Genomic DNA, 16977 nt, shown 5'->3' on the forward strand with positions numbered 1-16977 from the left:
TGGATGCTGTTACAGTGTGTACACAATGTCTTGCATGCAGTGTTATTAAGCATGGAAAATAATATAGTTGGCGAGAAGTAATATGCTGCTTCTCCCATTTTGCTCCAGTCACTTTTTAAAACAATCTTTTCAGGGCCAGGACCTCTTGATGCAATAAAGGCCGGGCCAAAAGCTTTGATCCCTTCAGGATGTGGAAACATCTGGCAAGCAATTTCTGCTAAGAATGGCAGGTCTATCTAGCCAAATTATCATAGCAACTTGGAGGGAATTTGTAGTTATTTATAGGTTGAGCTACTTTTTTTTTTACATTGAATATACCTCCATGGAATTTATGCCATTTTTTTAATCATTACCAGGAATTTAATAGTGCTATGCTACTTTCCTCATTGGTCAGACCCTGGCTTTGATAACACTTGAGCCCGCCGTGTATTGTGCACATGCTGTTTACCAGTGGTATGGGCTTTCTGTACCTCCAGTGGTTTGCTCCTATGTGATAACGTCATGCACTTACCTTCAATAGGTATATTTGGTCTCGATACTAGCAAAACAGGAAATACTATGAATGATGAGAACAGACAACTTCCAAATTCTGGGTCCTGTTGAGGTGAGGTACCTCACTCACTGATGGTTTAGGAGGGTGGAGGTGGTATCTGTTGTAGTGGGGGAAGATACAGATTGGGTACTGTATATTTGAGGTGAACTAGTCTGCCACTGATTTGCAAATATTTGCAGGCTGCAGATTCTCTCGATCTTTAGGTAGCATAGAATACCATTTCTTCCCTTTTTCTACTTCCCTATGGTTACCACCCCTAGGCATTTTCCAGATGCCCTCTACACCCCCCCCCAGACCTCAGAATACATATGCTTTGATCTGAATACACAGCAGATAAAACTAATATATGGATATAAAAGGTCACTCATGGACCTAACCAGTTCAGACAAAACAGTTGTTAGTCCTTGTGATATCCTGTAAAGCAGGGGTCCCCAACCCCCAGGTTGCGGATCAGTACTGGTCCATGACTCGTTAGGAACTGGCCATGCAAGTGAGCAAATGTGGGTACATGGGATCTAGGTAGCACACAAAACCATATCCCCCTAGTCTGTGGAATTTTTTCCCTCACAGAACTGGTCCCTGGTGCCCAAAAGGTTGGGGACCGCTGCTCTGAAGTCAGAACTTGTATGATTCTCCAAAGAGAAACAATTTTGCACTACCTGTTCAGAGTTATTGTTAAATGAAACTTTTAATTTTCCACAATTTATTGGTTCTCTGATTAAACGATGCCCCACTCCTTTTATCTATATCAGGGGTAGGCAACCTTGGCTCTTTTATGACTCGTGGACTTCAATTCCCAGAATTCCTGAGCCAGCCATGCTGAGGGAAAAGGGAGAGATTTCCATGCTGGCTCAGGAATTCTGGGAGTTGAAGTCCACGAGTCATAAAAGAGCCAAGGTTGCCTACCCCTGGTCTATATGCTACACTATTGGTAATGAAACCAAGTTTACCATTTGGGTCCTATAATAGCAAGATTTTAAAAATAACACAAGAAATTTAGCTATAGTCAAATAAACCTGGTTTTATCACACACCAGGCTATCTTGTTTGGGGTTCTTCTGTTGTAAAGCAGGAAGATGAAGAATAAAACATAAATATGCATGTTTAACTGTTTATGTCAAGTTTTATAAAAGAACGATTAGGGGGTGACATGATAGCAGTGTTTCAATATCAAAGGGACTGCCACAAAGAGGAGCTATTCTCCAAAGCATCTGAAGGCAGAACAAGAAAAAATGGATGGAAACTAATCAAAGAGAACCAACCTAGAACTAAGGAGAAATTTCCCGATAGTGAGAATAATCAACCAGTGGAATGGCTTGCCTTCAGATGTTGTGGGTGCTCCAACACTGGAAGTTTTTAAGAGGAAACTGGACAACCATTTGTCTGAAATGGTATTGGGTCTCCTGTTTGAGCAGAGCATTATTCCTTCCAGGCATTTCAAAATAGATATACCTTTACACATTATTTCAGCGGACCTGAATATATAATTACATCTGACAGGATTCAAATGAATTTGTACACATGCTCATCTTAAAATAATTTAGACCCACGACTTAAGCAAATTTTCTCCATAATGTTAAAAAAATGAGACTTTTACATGTGTATACATTATCTATTTTCATTCAAATATTTTTATTTTATGCTTGAATTGTTTCACCGCAGTTTATAAATCTAAAAAAAATAAATATTTATTTCACAGCTGAAAGTCACGTACTATTAATAACATGTAAACATTCAGGAATTTAATTAAACTTGACCCCTCCCCCCAATAACTCCACCTGCTCCGTTCAGTCATCACCTCCAATGACGACTCAAGTCCTTAAAAAACTCTGGAAAAAAGTAAATAATTTAACCAAAATTTTAAAGCTACTCCAATAATTACCGTCTTTCCAGTAAGAAAGACAAAATCTTAGTTCTGCCCAAGAGAAAAAAGTAGAATTTGCTGATAATTCTGGACTTATGCCAAACATCCCAGTTTTATTTGGATTACCATGAATCAAATCTCAAATTTTAAGAAAGGTATTTTTCTTTCATAGTTTTAATTAACAAATCACAACTCCATGGACATGTGAAGGAATTGTCAAAAAAAATGGCACTGACATCCTCTTGATTGCTTTCATTGGAAAAAAAATAGTTTCAAGGTGAAATGGTTGCTATATAAATTTTCCTTGGTATGGTACATCACTCTCTTTTCACCAAACCCATCTCCAAATGTGGATAAAAGATATTGTACTTGCTTTCTCTTTCTGTTTAACTTTAACAAAGCAGCCTCAATTCCATAAAGCAATAAATACTCTATGGCTAGAGCTTATTTTATTTTATTTTTTAAAGTCTTTTAACAAAATTAAAATCTAATTTGACTTCCAGTGATTTGAAAAGAAAAGCACATCTTTCACACGCACGGCAACATTTTTGCAATATGTGAAATACTAAAATTTAGTTATGAAACTTTAGTGTTTATTCCAACATTGCATTTTTATTGTTAAGATGGCAAAATGCAATTCCACAGTTCGCATCAAGACAATCATTAATAGAAGGATTTTTGGCTCCTGTTGAAAGAATCAGACCACTGAATATAGTTTATGAACAAGCTTATAATCATCACCACTTGGGTATCTCTCATTTACACTGCAAAGCGGATCTAAGCGTTGGCTTAAATGTTCCCCATTAAATGATTGGATGGTGCCGAGTTTTTACATTATACTAAATTGAAGCCTTCACAGTGATCGATTGCTTGGATCAACTTCGATCTGAGTATTTCCTTGTTGGTATATTTTGGAAGATCAAGGAGATTAAAACACGTATGAGATACTGGAAGATATCCATCTCCACCTCCAGTTGGTTGGATAATAAGACTAAGACTCTTCATTCCAAGTATAGGAATACGATCACTCCCTGTCAAAAACACTAAAAAAGAAGAAAATGGAACAATGTAAGTCAGATATCAAAAGTTTATCGCAGAGTACCATTATGTAATATACAGGACTACAATGTAAAGAGCTTTTTTTTTTTTAACGTACTATGTTAAAGTACTTTGGGCTAAACACAGAATTACTTACTTTTGTGGAATCTATATTAATCAGTTAATCTGCAGACAAGCTATTTAAACCTTCAAGAATTTATAGTGTTTAGGGAGTGAATTCTATCAGCGTAAACACAGGGAAGATTTTATTATCATGGTGCCTGCCACCCATCGCCGGACACTTACAGACCAGATATTCAAAACTCAGTGTCAGATCTAAAATAAGCTAAGAAATACATCTCTCAGTTCAGGAGGAAACATGTTTTGACTTTTCCTAAGAGTAAAAAAAAAAAAGAAAGAATGTTGCATTGTTTGTCAATTAAAAGGAATGTTCAACAAAGTTATGTTTAATAAAATGAGAGAATACTAAGGATTCCTAGAAAACTTAAAATAGTCTACAGTCTTCAGGGAAAAAAAGTATTTGTTTGAAATATTCACCTTGTATTTTTACCCCCCTTCTTAGCTTTTTAAAAAATATATTTACTTATGTTTCCCATAATACATTCTACATTTTATAGGAAACATCGGCTCACGTTGTGAGGCAGACCCATAGGTACTACCAGCATAATATTGCTGTAAGCTTCAGGCTGGTATGTTCTCTTTTCCTCTACTGCAGGGGTGTCAAACTGCCGGCCCGCGGGCCAGTTGCATCACACGGAGGCTGTGCTTACTCCAGCTCCCGTAACGCAAAGAAAGTCGTGATACGTCGCGACGCTGCGAGTTTGATACCCGTGCTCTAGTGCAGTGGTTCTCAACCTTTTTAATGCCACGACCCCAACCGGTCGTAAGTCGAGGACTAAACTGGTCGTAAGTCGAGGACTACCCAACCGGTCATAAGTCGAGGACTTTCCCTGCCCGGGAGCGCCGCGCATGCGTGGTTCCGCCCCCTGCACCGGCCGAGGCGTAGCTGGCAAGCGGCAGAGACGGAGCAGGCCGACCACCAGCTGGTCCAGCTCAAGGGAGGTAAGGCACCCGCCGGAAAAGGGGGAAAAAATGGCGGACAAAAAAAATGGTGGACAGCCTTGCTTGGCGACACCCATGAAATGGTCGATCGACCCCAAATGGGGTCCTGACCCACAGGTTGAGAACCACTGCTCTAGTGTGAAGAGGTGAGGAAAAAGCCCTTTCTACCCAAAGTTATCTCCAAGATTCCTGGAATTCTGGTTGATCTGAACTATAGTTTGATGATAAACTCTGATCACTGACCCAAGCTTCTTTGAATAAAACATAAGATAGACCTCAATAATACATAACTAGACATCCAGCTCTATAGTACGATTACCCACTCTTTACTTCTGCATGACTTGTGCCAGGGACTGCTGAGGGGAAAAGAGATTTTCCCGTTTCAAGAGCAGAAATGGTTTTCATTCAAAGAAATCAACTCCATTCATTCAGTTTATACAGCCGCCCATCTCACTTGCATGTGATTTTGGATCGCGTACACCAGGGGTGTCAAACTCAATTTCATTGAGGGCCGCATCAGCATTGCAGTTGTCTTGGAGGGGCCGGATGGGTGTGGCCAGGGTGGGCACAGCCTACTGGGTGGGCGTGGCTGGAGCAGGTGTGGCCTACTGGGTGGGCGTGGCCAGCTCTACATCATTCGCGTCAAGGGGGCCTGTGGGGGCCTGGGCAGGAGTGGGACAGATCTGAGGTCTCTGGCAGAAGGAGGTGGGATCAGGGCAAGCGCCAAGGCATAGTCCACTGGAAGAGCCTGCTGAAACCCCTCCCCCGGAGCCCATCAAGCCGGATATGTGAAGTAGGCAAGGGCCATTTGCTGGCCACTTCCAGGCGATGGTGCATTTCTTCATTCCTCACAAAGGTGACACCTCCCCAGCATGCACCCAGGGGGCAGTCCCTTGCTGTTTCCAGACGGCCTTGTGGAGCTAAGACTGTATGTGTTTCAGCATAGATGGCCACCACAAAATTGTACATTGGCTCCCGGCTGACCTGGGCCAGGGCCAAGGCAGCGGGGGCCGTTCCCTCACTGTTTCCAGGATGGCTTCGCGGGCCACATGAAACCATGTCGTGGGCCGCATCCGGCCCCCGGGCCTTGTGTTTGACATGTCTGGTGTACACAATTAAAAACAAAAAAATCAACCATCAATTAAAAACAGTTAAAAAAGCAAAGTAAGCAGAAGGTAAACTGCCTTCTGGACAGTTTAGAAGTGGAACCTCATACTTCTGGGTGGCTCTTGCTTACATTGGAAAGAAGGAAGAGGAAGGATAGATTTAGCATTATATGCAAAACAGGACCCCAGCTAAGTCAAGATGTATTCATTTTATGAAGATACTTACACAAAAACTGTTTCTTCTTTTCCAGTGATAACTCATGAAAAACTTCCCAGAACGATTTAATTGTTGGATGGTCTGCCCAATATTCTCCTTTGTACTGAGTATTCTAAGGAGAGAGAAAAATAATCCAAATCATACTATTAAAGAATATTCTCCCTGGGATTCTTTCTTCCTTCTCCACTGCAAACGGTAGACTACGTTGACCAGATATTGAAGTGCAGGCTAGGACACTGTAAGGGACTGTGCAATATGCATGCTTAAATAAGCTGTTTAAAAACTATAGCCATAATCTTCCACTAACTTAAGTGATATTTATCATGGGATGTCTGGGGAAACATACAAAGGACTGCAGCATACATAAATTTTCATTTTCTAATCCACTATTTGAAAGTTTACCACCAACCGTATTATTATTATTTGGTTTAATAAATAAAGGCTCAATGTCTATAGTGAGGTATTAAATATATTCTTTTCTTTTCGTAACAAACGTTCTCTGTTACCAAAGAGCATAGAGAGGGACAAGAAAATAACCTTGGCAAACAGAAGGCTTAATTCATGAACAGCAGCTGATTTCTGGTAGACCCACCTACCTTCTCTAGTTCTTTCCAATCATAGTTTGTGTTCCCAATCACCATTGCTTGCAGTTCATTGGGCTCAAACAGCTGAAGAACTTTACCGCCACACACTTTGTGAAAGCCTTCGTGGAATGCATCATAGAGAGAAGCCACAGATTTATTGAAGATGTAGTCCACGTAGGCATCCACAAACTCTTGCCTAAAATCGGATTAAAAAGAAAAGCCCTTTAGAAATACTCAGTACACAATCCATTTAATTATTCTTTTCTTATAACTCATGAATTTACAGAGTAAAAGAATCAGGTAGATGGCAGTAGGAACATTTCTTCTTCCTTCAATAAAATATTCTATAAAATATTCCAACTATTCAGTCAGGCAAAGGCCTAAGACTGAAAATCAGGCTTGTCAGATGCTATATTTTTTCTATCCTGCTCTGTGGAGTAGAGAGTTGGTCTCTGACAGAAGGCCACCTGAAGAGACTAGAAGCCTTTGACATGTGGATTTACAGGCGGCTATTACGTATAAGCTGGGTTGACAAGATCAGAAATGAGGTGATAAGCCACCTGGGAAAGCCAAGGGAAATCATCAAAACAATTACAAAACGAAAATTAGAATATTTCGGACACGTGATGCGACACCCAGAAAAATACAGCGTACTCCATTTAATCCTCCAGGGAAAGATTGAAGGCAAACGAGGTCCAGGCAGAAGAAGAACATCGTGGCTTCAAAATCTTAGGGATTGGTTTGGACAAAACTCAGCAGCACTTTTTCATGCGGCTGCTGATAAAAACAGGATCGCCAACATCCGATAACGGATATGGCAGAAGAAGAAGAAAGGCTTAATACAGCTAAATCATGGATAGATAAAGTTGTGAAAGTGCTGCTTCTCCTCCTGACTCTGGAACTTCATTTATGATATACATTAAGCCCAAACATCCTGTTATGTCTGAGTTAAAGTAGGTTAACTAAACATAGCGCTAGCTTCTTTAATGCTTTCATACACATCAGAGATAGAGCACCAAAATTAAGAACAGAAGGAAAAACTTGGGCCTGTGCTCATTCTCAGTTTCATTAAGACACAGTTTATGAAACCAGAGAGAGCTATACGATCATCACTAGTAGGTGGGCGACTTGATTCCTTTTAGTTACTTTTGAATTAAAAGTAGAAAGATGAAATGCTAAATGAAGTACACTATTAAAACCTACCTATTCTGTTTGACAACAGGGATATCAGCGCCATTTGGAATTAGCTCTTTAACTTCGGTGGCACCAAAGTTTTCAACCGTGATCTGTTCAGGAGAGAACAAGGTATCTCACTGCTTTTGCTGCAGAAGATTTCAACATTGTTTTGTAAGGAGCATCATATCAAATCTTCACTAGAGACAGAAACATACACACTCATGTAATATGGCTATACACTGTGGGCAGAATGATTAAGTAAGTTGCATTTTGGAGGATTATTGAACAATTACGGTGCTCTCGGTCAATCCAAAAATGCTAATAAGCCTTAAACCTGAATGTTTAAGAGAGTAAAAGTGAGGTTCTGGCTTTCTTAGGAGAATGCCAACGTGTGCACAATTATTGGGCAACTATTAGTGTGCAGAATTATCATGTGGCGAAAGGAAAAATGAAAATTTGCCCATCTCACTCGTTTATTTGCATCTGTCAAAGTAGGAATAATAAACCAACAACTCAAAATGTACAAATAAACATTTTTGACATTTCAAAGATCAGTGACCAATATAGCCACCCTTCTTTTCAATAACAGCCGTAAGCCTTCCATTCGTGGAGTCTGTCGATTTCTTGATCTGTTGACGATCAACGTTTTGTGCAGCAGCAGCCACACCTCCCAGGTGTACTGTTTTCTTTCACCTGAAATCTCCCATTTAAGAAGGAACCACAAGTTCTCAATAGGGTTTAAGTCAGGTGAAGAAGGGAGCCATGTCATTAATCTTTCATCTTTGATGCCTTTACTGGCTAGCCATGCAGTGGAGTACTTCGATGCATGAGACCGAGCATTGTCCTGCATAAAAATCATGCTCTTCTTTGAAAGATGCAGACTTTTCCCTGTATTGCTGCTTGAAGAAAATTGTCTTCTAAAAACTGGCAGGTAGGTTTGGGAGTTGATTTTGAGTCCATCTTCAACCTGAAAAGGTCCAACTAGCTCATCTTTATTACTACCAGTCCATATCAGCACCCAACCTCTATCTTGCTGGCATCTGAGTCGAAGTGGAGCTCTGTGCCCATTACTGATCCAGCCACAGGCCCATCCATCTGGTCCATCAAGAGTCACTCTCATCAGTCCATAGAACCTTTGAAAAATCTGTCTTTAGATATTTCTTGGCCCAGTCTTGCCATTTCAACTAATGTGTCTTGCTCAGTGGTGGTTGTTTCAGCCTTCCTTACCTTGGCCATGTCTCTGAGCACTGAACACCTTGTACGTCTGTGCACTCCAGATAGGTTGCAGTTCTGCAAAATGACAGCACTGGAGGACAATGGGTTCTGCTTGCTTCACATTTGATTCTTCTCAAATCTTTGGCAGTCAATGTGTGTCTTTTTTTCTCAACATGTTTCTTGCAAACCTGTTGACTTATTTAGAATAGAATAGAGCTGGAAGGGACCTTGGAGGTCTTCTAATCCAGTCCCCTGCTCAAGCAGGAGAACCTATACTGTCTCAGACAGGTGAATGTCTAGACTTCTTAAAAATCTCCAGTGATGGAGCGCCCACGATTTCTGGGGGTAAGCTATTCCATTGGTTGATTGTCCTCATTGTCAGGAAGTTTCTCCTTAATTCCAGGTTGCTTCTCTCTTTCATCAGTTTCCAACCATTGTTTCTCGTCCTGCCCTCTGGTGCTTTGGTGAACAACCTGGCCCCCTCTGCCTTGTGGCAGCCCCACAGATACTGGAATACTGCTAACATGTCTCCCCTATTTCTTCTTTTCTTTAGACTAGCCAAACCCAAGTCCTGCAGCTGTTCTTCGTATGTTTTAGTCTCCAGGCCTTTGATCATCTTAGTTGCTCTTCTCTGAATTTTTCCCAAACTCTTAACATCTTTTTTTGTGATATGGTGACCAAAATTGGCTGCAGTATTCCAGGTGTGGTCTTACTAGGGTTTTATAAAGCGGTACTAATATTTCGCGTGATCTTGATTCTATGCCTCTGTTTATACAACCCAGGATTGTATTAGTTTCTTTGGTTGCTGCTGCACACTGCTGGCTCATAGTCAAGTGATCGTCCACTAAGACTCCAAGGTCCCTCTCACAGTTACTGTCTCTAAGCTAGATCTGGCCCAATCTGTACTTGTCGCTTTGATTTTTCTTGCCTAAATGTAAAAATTTTGCTTTTCTCCACATTGAAACTCATTTTGTTGGACAGGGCCCACTGTTCAAGTCTGCCAAGATCCCTCTGGATCCTGAGTTTGTCTTCTGGGGTGTTGGCTACTCCTGTCAGTTTGGTGTCATCTGCAAATTTGATGAGTTCCCCTTCAATTCCCTCATCCAAATTTTGCAACAAAACGTTTGATGGTTCTGTGATCACACCCCAATATCTTAGCAATTTCAAGAGTGCAGCATCCCTCTGAAAGACTTTTTACAATTTTTAACTTTTCAGAGTGATTTAAATCTCTTTTTTGGCCCATTTTGCCTGAGGAAAAGAAGCTGCCTAATAATTATGCACACCTTGATAGAGGGTGTTGATCTCCTTAGGGCACACCCTCCCTCATTACATAAACACACTTCACCTGATATGCTTATATCCACTAAGCATTCAAGTTTCTACAGCTTGGAGGTGGAAAATATGCATGAAAATGTTGATATGGTCAAAATACTCACTTGCCTAATAATTGTGCACACAATGTATTACTTTTATCCTTCTCATCTGTTCCACTACCTTCTCTATTAGTATCATTATTATGATTATCCTTTGCTATTATGTTTTTATTATATAATATGTTATTATGAATATTATTACTTTGCTGTTTTGGCATGTAAACTGAGAGCTTTTGCACTAGAGACAAATTCCTTGTGTCTAATCACACTTGATCAATAAAAGTATTCTATTTGTAGATTAATATTCATTCCACTTTGAAATGAACTGACACATGTGCTAACAGATAATGCTTACTGTAAAGTTGAGGCAGAAGGTATCTTCCACATCATCTTCTGGATAATCTAGCAATTGTTGCATACTCCTGGAAAATCAAATATTCTAATCTTTCATTTCAGCAACAGCAGAATTTAGTTAGACTCTGCAAACTTGAAAGCTTTTGCTATTCTTCTATCAAAACTGAGAACAAGGAGGTACCGTACATCCACAAAACATTGCAATGCAGAATGGAGCCCCCCCTCAGTTCAATTACCCAGCATTCATTCTTCCTTGAGAATTTTCAGCTCTTATGGTACCTTTTCTGATCTCCTCCCAACCCTTCATGCTCCACCCCCAAAAAAATATTTTGTCCTTTTGCAAACTTAGATAGTTCCTCACAAGTGCATGCTATTTTGACAATTAGATTGAAATCATATGTAAATATTTCATTTACAGTACTACAAGGTCACTATCTATTCTAATTTCAGGCACCATTTAATAGCATGTGCCTTCATTTTTTCTAACATTCCAACATATGGAATAATTTTCCTCAACTACGCAAAAATTCATCTTGACAGCACTATCTTAAGGCAAACCATGTCACATTGCCTATTTTAATTTTGAAGGCCTTCATTCCAAAGTTTTAAAGGATATGTTTTTAAATAGGTATAAGTAAAATTTCTCATTTTTTAAATGTATTTATTTTAATTGAGTTGTACTGTAATTCCAAACTAGGGAAAAGCAATGAAAATGCCAGCCAGACTTTGTATTTTCATTCAGCACCTTCTTCTATCTTACAAAGTTCTTCTATCTTACTCCTACAAGCACCCTCTTTTTATTCTACCCAGATTTCAGAAAAAATATGAAGCCCAGAAAACAGGCTGGTCCAAGGGGAAGAAATGATCTCAAATCAAAAATTGATAGCACTGACTTCTTAGAATAGCCACCAAATACTTCTCATCATCCTATTCGTGTTTTTAACCAAGAACATTAAATCAAGATTGATTAAACCACAAATGTGTATTAATAATCTAAGCAGAGCAAAGTAAGCAACATGTCACCCTCTGATTAACAATACTGAACTTAATTCTTTTCACTAATGAAACAAGCCAAAGCACAGATAATTTAATTTCTATATTATAATATCAACTACAACTGTGTTCACCTGCCAACTTCAGGCATTAACTCTTTGAGGTCTTCCAGGGAAGGTTTCTTATTCAGAAGCTTCTTATACAAAGCCAATGGAAAGTGAAGTTCTACAATAGTAAAATTATATATTGCTAGTCCGCAAACAACACCAATCAGGTGAAACAAGTCACTGTCTTCAAAGGTCTGTGAACACAAACAAAAAGTAACTCAACAGAAAGCAAAGCAAAATAAGGTTAAGTTACACCGTTCCATGAAGAAATGCATATTATCTGTTCTACAAGTAATGTGTGTGTTCAATAAATGTCAAACCTCAAGAAAAATTTGAACCTTTTAGGAAGCCAAAACACTAACAATTATCTTATCTGTTTCAGACTGGTATCTATGTTATTAAAGATTCTTCTAACCAGATTTTTTCCCTCAGAAAAAATAACTATTGTCTACTTTGACAATCCTCCCATATTATATCAATTAAACTGGTATTGGCCACTATGTGGGTAGGAGTCAAATGGCACAACATGAGGTAGATTGAGGAAAGAAGATGGGAGTGTGTGCTTTCATATTTGTTCCCCGTGATCAGAGGCTAACTTCAAAGAGTAAATGGGATCCCCTTCTCCCCGAAGTATCAAATGAGCAATTTAAAGCTCCCATTGTATCTGGCATCCTTAGAGGTCAACACAACTCTGTACAATTCATCAGTTATGCTGATATAGTCTTGCAACTTCTTATATGCTGTAATATTTTGGCAAGGTTGACTACCCCTGTTCTAGATGATGGTCCTTTGCAGCCTACCTGGGAATAGAAGAAGGGGAGACTAGGGGAGACTTGTGTGGACTATGTAAATTGTTTCCAAGAGCCATATACAATCCACTGGTGTAGGGGGTTAAGTACTGGGAAGACTCAAGTCCATTCTCAGCCATGAAAACTCACTAGGTGACTAGGACCCAGCTGTTCTTTCAGCTCAACGTGCCCCAGAGAACTGTTGATTTGCCAAAGAAAACTGGAGGAAAGAAATTCTGCACATGCACTAGTCCAGGGGTAGGCAACCTTGGCTCTTTTATGACTCGTGGACTTCAAGTCCCAGAATTCCTGAGCCAGCCCTGCTAAGGGGAAAGGGAGAGGTTTCCAAGCTGAGCCATGCTGGCTCAGGAATTCTGGGAGTTGAAGTCCACGAGTCATAAAAGAGCCAAGGTTGCCTACCCCTGCACTAGTCTAACGTGAGTGAAATAGTTTCCTTTGTGCACTTTTGAGCACAAATTGAGATATTTCAATCTTTAAAGCTGCTTAAGACAGCCTTTTCACACTCAATCTGGCTGAAGTGACCACATAATACTCTCTTCTTGACTCTTCTTCAGCTTTAGACATTTTCTGAAGCAGGACACATCATGATTGCGAAAAGGACCTTTGTCGCATGGCCCTTCCATTGCAAAATTATCCTTCTAGAAGCTCATCTGGTACCAATTTTTATTCTTTATCTGCTTTTTTTTTTTTTTATAAAAAAGGTCTATTTATTCCACAATTGTTGTAATGAGCAAATTACACTGCGGATGCTATTGCTTTTCATATAACGCCATTAATTGTATATTAATTTTAGCGTTGCAAATGGAAAAACAGCACGTTTTCCTAGAATAAAGCAAATCATAGCTTAGAAGTCCCATATCTAAGTACAAAACATAGATCCTGCTCCTGCACCCATTGCAAATGTTCTTCTCCCCAAGAAGTGACAAATATCAGACCTCAGCCAGAAAGCACATAATCAGATATAGCTGCCGACCTAGAAATGTGGGAAGGTAACCCATCCAAGCACAAAGCCCGATGCAGAAATCCCATCAGGAAGCACAAGAGAATAATTGATGTGCACTGGTCTAATTAGAATAAAGTATTTTTTTTAAACCACACTTAAGATCAGTTTGCAAAGCAAACCAAAATCTATTCACTGCCATCACACTAGCAAAAATACCCCCATCATACCGATTACATACCTTATCTGAGAACCAGATCAGTCTCGAATCTTCATCATATCTAAACATTCCATACTTGGGATCTAACAGTTCTCTCATAATAAGTAGGAAAAATTCTTTGCGGACTCCACCTGCATCAACAGCTTCCTCACCTACAAAAATAACCTAACATTGGCAATGAAGTTAGCGTACTAAGATATAATTGTTACATTCAAGTACAGATTTGTTGCACGGATAACGGAATACATATTTTTTAAAAATGCAAATTTGTCACGGATCTCACATTGCTCTTAATTTTTGATATTCAGATACATTAATGAAGCTCCAGTTTTTTAAAAAATAAATAAATAAATAACAGTGATAGTATTTTTGAATGGCTGAGACTACTGAAATCCTTTATGGGCCAAATGTTTTTCTGCTCAAGATGTCGGCATCCCAAGATGAATCTTTAGAAGGGAAAGAGCAGAGGAGGGAGAATCACAATTGTTAAGCTGATGTGTGGATCAAGAATTTAAAATATGCCAGCGTGACATACCTTGAGAGGTTTCTTGTAATCTAGATTTTTTGTTTTCCTTAGAACTTCCATGGCATCCCCCACAATATTTTCTCTGCGCACAATTAAGATCAGACATGGATTGACAGATTCAAATACTGGGAGAAAAATAGATGAGAAATTCTGTCTGTGAGCCTGGTCAACAGCCATCTGGGAAAAACCAAGTAAAATCCTTAGGAGAAGCAGTTAAGAGTAGTGAACGTGGGACAAAGACAGAGTTTACATTTAAGAAAATTCATAATAAGTTAGTAAAATTATATTAATGGTGACTTCCAGCATTTGCCCCTTAGAGCAAAGCTTTTCTCCATCTTCTCTCCCCAGATGACAAGCACATTGTTCCTAACAAAGAAGTTTCTTGCTGCCTAAAGCTTGCTCTGACCTCATCAGTGCTCAACAATAAGGATGATGTTGTTTGAAAGGTTGTTTGGCAACTGCAGTGACAACAATACAGATTGTAAGACAGGGATCTTCAAACTTGGCCCTTTTATGACTTCTGGATCCCGACAGTCAGAATTCTTTGGCCAACAGGATCCGAAGTAAGCCCTCTCTAACAGCATGAGAAGGACAGCTTTGTCCTAGCGCAAGGGTCTTCAAACTTGGCCATTTTATGACTTGTGGACTTCAACTCCCAGAATTCCTCAGCTAGGCATACTGGCTGAGGAATTATGGGAGTTGAAGTCCACAAGTCATAAAAGGGCCAAGTTTGAAGACCCCTGATGTAAGAGAACCCAATCAAAAGCCCAAGGACTAAGTCTCCATCAAACTGCAATGTTCAGTGTGATTAAAGGAACACTGTGAGAAAAACCATCCTGGCTGCATTTCATTAACTTATGTTTTTTTTAATTTAAACTGCACTATATATTGAGGGTGTTTCAGTACATTGTATGTTTCTCCAAGCTGGTGGCATGAAGGCAATGACATTGACTTACAAAATACTCTGTTGTTGAAGATCCTGATTGCACAGAACAGCTTGAGAGTGTTGGAGTTAGCCTGGTACCCTGGTATATATCTTTTATATCTTATTTAAAAAAAATTACATGGAAACTCAAGTGATTCAAGCCATGATCGGCAATGACAAGATATTATGACTGGAATGCAAAATGGTAAATGGCATAAATTAATGAAGGAATGAAACTAAATTAAAATGAATGAAGAAATGAATAAAATACCTATGTATTTGTGAAACTAAGATAAACTAGCAAAGTAAAACTAAGAGAAAGGGGAAGAATATAAAAGATCTCAATGAAGGTGGACTGTTCTTGTGGAATTCATCTGATAAATCCATATAGAATATAAATGAATGGATATAATTGGGAATGGTTTAAAATGTGTAACAGAAGGTACAAACTGGTGTCATTTAAGCTGCTATGAGTACATAAAATTCCAGGAATTTATATGTGAGTGGATGGTAAATGGTGATAATGAAGAACAAGATCAGATGACGTGTGTGTGTGTGTGTGTGTGTGGTGAGGGGAGGGTGGGATTAGCCAGAGTTGGTTCCAGTTGATGATCATGGGGTTAGGTGAGAGGGATCTAGCCCACAGTCCCTTCTCTACAGTATCCCTTTGGGCGTAACACTCTCCCCATTCTATAATCTATATCTATATCTATATTATTATATATATAAATAAAAATGTAAATGTTCGTTTGTTCAAAATCTTAAATCTCCGAAAGTTCTTCACCGATTGCTTTGAAATTTTGACACAACGTTGCATGCGAATACACGCGTGTTTATATATACCTACTATTATATAGATGTCATACCTGTGACAGGTAAAAACATTTAACCTGTCTGAGCCACAGCAATGCGTGGCCGGGTACAGCTAGTAATAATAATAATAATAAAGTTGGAAGGGACCTTGGAGGTCATCGAGTCCAACCCCCTGCTCAGGCAGGAAACCCTACACCATTTCGGACAGATGGCTGTCCAGTCTCTTCTTAAAAACTTCCAGTGTTGGAGCATTCACCGCTTCAGGAGGCAGGTTATTCCACTGATTAATTGTTCTAACTGTCAGGAAGTTTCTCCTTAGTTCTAGGTTGCTTCTCTCTTTGGTTAGTTTCCATCCGTTGCTTCTTGTCCTAGTTTCTCATCCATTGCTTCTATTTAACATAAACATGAAGCGTTGATATCTAGCTTTACATTTCCACTCCAGACTGACCAAGTGATTTTCTACCTCAATGTCCAGAGGTCATGCAGGGCTCAATGGGGAAAACAGGTCAATCCTGGCAAAAACTGAGTGGCTATGAATTTGAGGACTCTCAAATTGAGGAATTTGACGTCTAAGAGTTTTCCATCCAAGGAATGGAATTAGTATGCAACTTGTGGTCCTCCTGGACTCAAGCAGCAGATGGTAGTCATAATCCGGAAGGCTTTTGCACAACTTTGTGCACCAGCTATGCCCCTTTCTGGACTGGGAAGCACTGCTTTCAGTCACTCATACCTTAGTCACCTCCTGAATGGATTACTTCAACATACTCTACATCAGTGTTTCTCAACCTTGACAATTTTAAGGCATGTGGACTTCAACTCCCAGAATTCCACAGCCAGCATTGCTGGCTGTGGAATTCTGGGAGTTGAAGTCCACATGCCTTAAAATTGTCAAGGTTGAGAAACACTGCTCTACATGCTTACAGCGATATTAGGAAGTGTTGCTGGGAATCTGAACAAGCTATAGTTTTAATGCAGATGATCCATGTGGGTAGCTAAGAATCTTAATGATTTAAAGAATATGAGATTGTGCATAGCAATTAGTGGGATTTAAGCTGAAAATTAATGTATCAAAGATCGAGATA

At 39.5% G+C, this 16977-nt stretch overlaps 1 protein-coding gene across 1 annotated transcript in view; it reads right to left on the minus strand.

The window, feature by feature from the left end:
* Window positions 1-2243: 2243 nt before the first annotated feature.
* HERC4 (HECT and RLD domain containing E3 ubiquitin protein ligase 4) overlaps window positions 2244-16977 on the minus strand; it is a 47319-nt gene continuing 32585 nt past the window's right edge. Inside the window, exons 18-25 of the mRNA XM_015816656.1 lie at window positions 14167-14334; window positions 13653-13796; window positions 11690-11856; window positions 10564-10630; window positions 7648-7730; window positions 6457-6640; window positions 5870-5972; window positions 2244-3459 (exon numbers count right to left, since the gene is read on the minus strand). Coding sequence (XP_015672142.1) covers window positions 3251-3459; window positions 5870-5972; window positions 6457-6640; window positions 7648-7730; window positions 10564-10630; window positions 11690-11856; window positions 13653-13796; window positions 14167-14334 — 1125 coding nt within the window. The 3' untranslated portion in view covers window positions 2244-3250. The remainder of the gene's footprint in view (window positions 3460-5869; window positions 5973-6456; window positions 6641-7647; window positions 7731-10563; window positions 10631-11689; window positions 11857-13652; window positions 13797-14166; window positions 14335-16977) is intronic.

Source organism: Protobothrops mucrosquamatus, unplaced genomic scaffold (genome assembly GCF_001527695.2).
Source record: "Protobothrops mucrosquamatus isolate PMUCROS unplaced genomic scaffold, P.Mucros_1.0 scaffold479, whole genome shotgun sequence".
NCBI classification, from domain to species: domain Eukaryota; kingdom Metazoa; phylum Chordata; class Lepidosauria; order Squamata; family Viperidae; genus Protobothrops; species Protobothrops mucrosquamatus.